Source organism: Leucopleurus acutus, assembly GCF_964270905.1.
Source record: "Leucopleurus acutus genome assembly, chromosome: 16".
NCBI classification, from domain to species: domain Eukaryota; kingdom Metazoa; phylum Chordata; class Mammalia; order Artiodactyla; family Delphinidae; genus Leucopleurus; species Leucopleurus acutus.
In genome coordinates, this window is record NC_139158.1 from 8,351,222 (window position 1) to 8,357,931 (window position 6,710).

The 6,710-nt window shown below is 60.2% G+C and overlaps 1 protein-coding gene across 1 annotated transcript; it reads right to left on the minus strand.

The window, feature by feature from the left end:
* Positions 1-760: 760 nt before the first annotated feature.
* On the minus strand, positions 761-4,385 carry UPK3B (uroplakin 3B; the record flags this gene model as incomplete). Its single annotated transcript, XM_082856919.1, has 6 exons — positions 761-920; positions 1,388-1,517; positions 2,253-2,332; positions 3,528-3,765; positions 4,003-4,152; positions 4,304-4,385. 6 exons carry the CDS (start codon positions 4,383-4,385, stop codon positions 761-763), a joined length of 840 nt encoding a protein of 279 aa, XP_082713045.1.
* Positions 4,386-6,710: the final 2,325 nt, after the last annotated feature.

Genomic DNA, 6,710 nt, shown 5'->3' on the forward strand with positions numbered 1-6,710 from the left:
TGTGAGCCCCAGGGTATGTGACAATGTGAGGCAGTGATAGCCTCCCAATAGTAACAGGTCACATCAGGACACGTGGTCATCTGAGGCTCAGAGCAGTGAGTGGGCTCCCAAGAGCAGCACCGGGCTCTGCGTGAGGGCCCACGTCTGACACTGCAGGGCATGCAGCAGGAGCTCAGTAAATGTCTGTGGCGTGAGAGTGAGTGGATAAGTGTGTGAGCCATCAGCGTGTGCAAGGGGGTTAGGAGTGGTGGCCGGAAAGTCATAACGTGTGTCTACACTGTCAGACCTTACAGCTGGTGAGTGCCCCCCTCAGAAAGGGCCCCCGTCCAGGGAAAATGGAAGAACCTCTAAAGGCTCCACTGCAGCCCCAGCCGCTGGTGGATGGGACAGAGGGGCAGAGGGAGGCCTCATATACCCCAGGATGGGCCCAGCCCAGCCCCCTGCACGGGGCAGACAAGGCCCCCTGCAGGCCTCCTCCTGGGGCCTGGAAGCTTCCTGTCAGGGCGGTCTCTCCATGTCACCTTTCAGCCTCACTCGAGGCAGGCAGAACTGAGGCAGATGGAGGCGGAGGCTGGATGCCCAGCCTGACCACAGCCCTCCCCTGAGTGCAACTTCACTGCCTGGAGCAGGGGAACTGGGAAAGCCCAAGGCAGGGCTGCTAGTGGTGGGATGGATTTCAGGCAGGGTGGGGAGGTGCGATGGGGGAGGGGCACGTAGGTGCAGGTCCCCCACTGCCCCGGCCCCAGCTGTATGGGCCAGGCTAGGGGCTGAGGCTGGGGAGGGGTTCCAGGCCAGGCTCGCAGCCCACGGGCAGCGTGGAAGCCTCGCTGGGTGGGATGTGGTGGGTCATGTAACGCGTCCCCATGAAGGAGCCGGTTCGCAGCTGCTCTGGGGCCTCCTCCGGCCACCACAGGCTGGAGCTGGATGGGGAGAGGAAGAGGCGCAGCTGTCATTCTGCTGGGTGGAGTAGGCTGCCGAGCTCCCCGCTCCCAGAGCCCTCCCCCTGCAGCCTCTGCTCTCCCTTTCCTCCCTTGTAGAACCAACTGGAGGTGTGCCTCCTCCAGGTGGCCACCCTGACTACCTGGGTGTCAGTTCACTATGATAGAGGGCTCATTGGAGAGAAAACAAGGTCAGGGAGGAGAAGGGCCCAGTCAGAACGAGGTGGCCCCTTCTCTGAACCTGTTGTCAGAGGAGCTGCTGGACCACCTCCCTGACCTCCCAGGTGAGAGATATTGGGGGGGGGGGCGGGGAATTCCCTGCACATCCCTGGAAGGGGCACCGCCCACCTCAGAACCACAGGGCTCATGGAGGGCTTCCAGGTGCTGGGACCAGTGAGAGGGAAGGGGTTCTGGGTGAGAGAGGGGCCCTCGGGGGTGTCAGCACTCACAAGCGCACGCTGGAGGCTGCCAGGAAGGCCAGGAGCAGGAGACCGGCCAGAGAAGAGAGGATGGAGGTAATGACAATCATGTCGCCACTTCGCCGGCCTGGCCATGTGTCAATGGAGCCTGGGGACTTCCCTGCACACACAGTGGCTCTCAGAGGCTGCCCCTGGACCCCAGGGCGGTCACCTCCCCACCATGCTCCCACCCAAGGCTGACTGCCTTACATCCCCAGCCAGCCTCCTGAGCCCATCCATCTGTCCCTCTCAGCTAGGCATCTGTGTTCTGCCAGCCTGGACCACCAGCCATCGCTCCAGCCTCTGCCTTGGTCTCACCTTCTGGGCTGTTCCCACCAATGTGCCTGCCCACTGCCCCGCCTGTGGCAGGAAGCGTGGCAACAGAGCTCAGGACTGCCCTGCTCCTGGAGCCTGGCATTCAAGGCCCTCACATGACAAGACCCACCAACACCACCAGCCCGGCCTCTCAGCCCATCTCCCGGGCGCCCACATGTGGGACACTCCAGCCTTTCACGTGCAGTTTCCTTATCCCGGGACCCACGGCCCTGACCGACTCCAGCCTCCTTGCCCTGGCCCTTCTCCTCCACCTGGCAGTGCTGGGCACAGGGTCGGCTCCTTGAAGGAGGGGAAGACTGCTTCTGTCTATGACGGGGCTGGGGCCCGGGGTACCCGAGGGTTGGCAAACATTTTGGGGTGGACAGAGCCGGTGTCTCTGCTGATGGGGTCAACCCGGTGCCCCAGCCTCCAGCACGAGGTTCTGTATGGGGCGGGGGCCGGCTGAGCACGACCATGGTGGAGAGGGCGGCCAGTCCACACGGGGCAGACTAGAGCCGGAGCACCCCTCCCCCAGCGCTACCTTGGCGGAGAGTGATGGGGTCGGACCACCTCGTCTGGGCCTGGGGTGAGCCCTTGGAGTCCATCAGGAGGAACTTCACCCTGGGGAGAGAAGGAAGGGTGAGGCTCCGAGCCTCGACTGCCCTGGGCGAGGCCCCACCTTGGCCAGGCCCCAGGCAGCTGTTGCTGGCTGGCCAGGCTGTGGGCCTTTCCATGTATAGGGGAGGGTGGGGCCCATCAGCACCGCTGAAGCCTGGCCCTGCTCTAAGGACCCCCGGAGACCTCTCTGGCCACAGTGACCTGTGCCAGCAGCCCCAAACCATCTGAACCGTCGCTCTCCAGACACTCTATCTGGTTTAGGTGGCCCCGATTACTAAGTGTCACATGCAGGGTGCCTCAGGGTGGCTCAGCGGGGCGCATGGGGCTGGGGGGCCCTGGCTTCCCAGAGAACTGCTGGCTGTGAGGAGTTTGTGAGGCCTTGGAAGGCCCCCCTATAAGGGCGGGTACCCCAGGCAAAGGCCAGGGAGGGAGGGCTGTGATCAGGGCGCACTCCGAGCCCAGGATCACGGGAGGGGGCAGGCTGAGCTGGGGGGGGGCACCGGGAGCCGTGCGAAGCCTCGGTTGTATCTTTGTCCGCGGGTGGGGGGCGGAGCTCTGGAAGGTTTCCGAGCCGCAAGGAACGCAGGCAGGCTGGCACTGACGGGACGGCTCCGGGGGCCGCTAGGGATGCGGCGGCAGGTATAACTGGAGGCCGCGCCAGGGAGTGGCCACGGGGAGGGGGAGGGGGACCTGGCCGGGCTGGGTGAGAGGGCGAGGGAGGCGTGGGTGGAGCCTACGCCCCGGCCCGCCTTGCCTGCGCCCCCTGCCGGTTCCCCCAGCCGCACTTGGTCTCCCCAAGACCTCTGGCCTTGTCCCCTCGTCTGACACCTGCTCTCCCACCCCGGCTCCACCCTCAGCCCCAGGCTTAGTTTCCCGCCAGATTTACCTGTGGGAGGGACGGTGGGCCCTGCAGACTCCTCCCCAACCCCCACCCCACCCCACCGGCTCTGCGATGCCCATCTCCTCCTCGTGGGCCTCCTGGAAGGGCCACATTCTGTCTGCCCCCCCAGCTGGTCGGACCCCACAGAGGAAGAAACCCAGGCTTGTGAAGGGGAGGGGCTTGCTCCGCTTGCAGCCCGGAAGGGGACAGGCCAGGACAGAGGCCTGGGGAGAGGCTGGGTGGGGGGGCAGCCCTGGTCCCCAAAACCCCTCCTCTCCCAGCACAGCCCTCTCCCAAGGTCCAGGTTGGGTGACCCACCTGTAAGGTCCAGGGCCGGGGAGGGGGGCGTTGCAGTAGGGTGGCTGCTGGAGGTCAGCAAGGCAGCCGGCGTCATTGCCCACCCTAAGCACCGGGGCGCCCCCCCTGCCACCCACTGGGTCCTCACAGGGCAGCTGATCCAGGGTCTGGGGCAGCGTCATGTAGTGGCCATCCGTCAGCAGCCTCGGGGAGGCTGGGATTTCAGCCAGTGTCTGGGGACTCTGGAAGTCCCTGGAGGCTGCAGGAGTGAGGGACAAACAGATTGGGGCCGGAGGGGAGGAGCGGACGGGACCTCGCCACAGCCCCTGGCTGTGTCCAAGGCCTCCAGCCCTGGCCCTCCAAGCCTCACATGAGACTTTGTCACCTCTCAGAGCGCCCTCTGGATAAAGCCCAAACTCCCAATCCACACCCAGTTGTGAGGGGTTCCCAGGGCCCCTGCAGCTGTCCTCAGCCCCAGGCCTGCACCAGTACATACCGTTGCTGAAGGCCACCACCAGCCAGACAGTGCTGGCAGCACTGGCGTGCCCTTCCAGGACACAGCGCGGCTGCTCCAGGGAAAACGTGGTGGCCGTGACCTTCCCTTCCAGGTCCCAGGCTGTTATCCGCGGCGTGTAGGGGATGAGCTCTGCGGCCGAGGAGATAGGGGTGAGGGCCCAGGGCCCACTGCCCCTGGGGCTGCCTCTCCCAATCGGAGGGGGCAGGCTCCCAGGGTCCCGGCAGGTGCCCCAGCCCCTTGAATCTGGCCAGGGGCACCCATCCCGGGACCCCCCACTCACCCAGGCTCGTGCAGGGCTGGGGCCACACCAGCACCACGAGGAGCAGCAGACAAGGGCGCAGCTGCCTCCAGGGGAGCCCCATGATGGCCTGCAGAGCACGCATGCATCCACAGCCTGGGGCTCGGCCTCACCCCCTCCCCCAACACCGCGGGCCTGGAGGAGCTGGTTAGTCAGGCTGCCCCCTGGCCGAGGGCTTGAAAGACCTGAAAATGTTCACCCTCACTCCTCCTCCCAGCCCAGCCCACCACGGGGAGGGAGCTGGGCAGGGCTCCGGTGTGGGGCAGGCCAGGGCCAGTTAGGAGGGCAGGAGCAGGGCCGCTGGAGCTGAGCGAGAGAGGTCATTGGACCCCCAAGATGCAGGCCAGGGCACCCCAGGGGCCCATGTCTGAATTTGGGTCCCACCCAGCCTCCCAGCCCTGGGGAGGAGGGCTGATCTCTGGAAACAAGGGCTCAGGGCCACATGCCAGAGATTCCTGCACCCCAGGTGCCAGGAGCCTCCCTCTGGCCTTCCATCCCCACCCAGGGAAGGAAGTGGGCAGCCCCAACCTGTCTGACGCCAGCCCCATCACCGCCCCTGGCCCTGCTGCCATCTCTGCACCCTGCCCTTCCTCCACGAGGCCACATCCTCCCTCACTCCCCAGTTCCTTCGTCCAAAGGAATCACATGGACTCAGAGAAAGGATTGTAGAGCCCTTGACAGCTAGCAAGTCCCCTACTTCAGTGGTCCCCAACCTTTTTGGCACCAGGGACCGGTTTCGTGGAAGACAATTTTTCCACAGATGGGTACCAGTCTTCGGCCTGGGGGTTGGGGACACCTGCCCTACTTACATTACTCCCACGGGTTCTCACTATATATGTATTTTTTAATTTTTAATTATTTATTTTTTAAATATTTAAATTTTAATTTTTTTTGGCTGTGCCACACGGCCTGTGGGATCTTAGTTCCCTGACTGACCAGGGACTGAATCCAGGCCCTCGGCAGGGAAAGCGTGGAGTCCTAACCACTGGACTGCTAGGGAATTCCCTATATGTGTTTTAAAAATTGAGATATAATTCACATACCATGTCATTTTAAAATGTACAGTTCAGTGGTTTTTGTTTTCTGGGGGCTTTGGTTTTTTTGGGGGGGTTGTTTGTGTTTTGCTTAAACAAGGAGGGATTTATTTTCATTTACAAGAATCCTGGAGGAGGACAGCTGCTGGCATGGGCTTGGTCAAATGACGATAGGGTCAATGTCTCTGAGATTCTCTTGGCCTTTTTCTCATTGTAGCAAGATGGCTGCTGTGGCTCCAGCCATCATATCCTCAATCAAAGTAGGAAGACGGGAGGAGCAGGGAGGTGTTATCCAATCTCTCTCTTTTATCAGAAAAACATAAGCTTTCCTAGAAGCCCCTGTAGACTTCCTCTTAAATTTCACTGGCCATAAATCACCAGATTCCAGAACCTTTTCACCACCCCAAAAGGAAACACTGTACCCATTAAAACAGTCACTCCCAATTCCCCCTCCCCCTGACAACCACTAGGTTACTTTCTGTCTCTCTGGATGTGCCTCTTCCGGATATTTCATATGAAGTGAATCACACAGTGCATCCTTTCCTGTCTGGCTTCTTTCACTTGGCATAATGTTTTCAAGGCTCGTCCACGTTGTATGTGTTAATAGTTCATTCTGTTTTCTGGCTGAACAGCATTCCGTTGCATGGATACATCACATTTTGTTTATCGTGCATCAGCTGATGGACATTTGGGTTGCTCCCACTTTCTGGCTATTATGAGTGTTACCGTGGGCATGTTTTCAGTTCTTGGATATTCACCTGGTAGTTTTAATTGCGGAGTCATATGGTAACTGCTTTTTGAGGCACTGCCCAGCTGTTTTCCAAAGTGGCTACATTTTACATTCCCACCGGCCGTGGATGAGGGTTCCAATTTCTCCACATCCTCACCAATATTTATTCCGTTTTTTTTTTTTTATAATAACCACCCTAATGGGTATGAAGTGGTATCACTTTGTGGTTTTGATTTGCGTTTCCCTAATGACGTTGAGCATTTTCCATGTGCTTGTCAGCCATCTGTGTATCTTTTTCAGAGAAATATCTATTCAAGTCCTTTGCCCATTTAAAAAAAATTGGGGATCTGTCTTTTTATTGTTGAGTTGTAAGAGTTCTTGATATTTTTTGGATACGAGACCCCTATCAGGCATAAGATTTGCGAACATTTTCTCCGATTCTGACTCTCACTGTGCTGTAATGGTGGGAGCCGAGCATGAGGGTGGCACTCGGGTGCCCACCCAACTCCTGTGCCCTGTGAGCAGTGGAGCGAGTCTCACCGTGGAACCAAACAGGATTGGGGTCCAGCTTCTCTATGGAGGCCTCCCTGCCCTCCCCAGCCAACTTCTCCACGAGGCAGTGGGC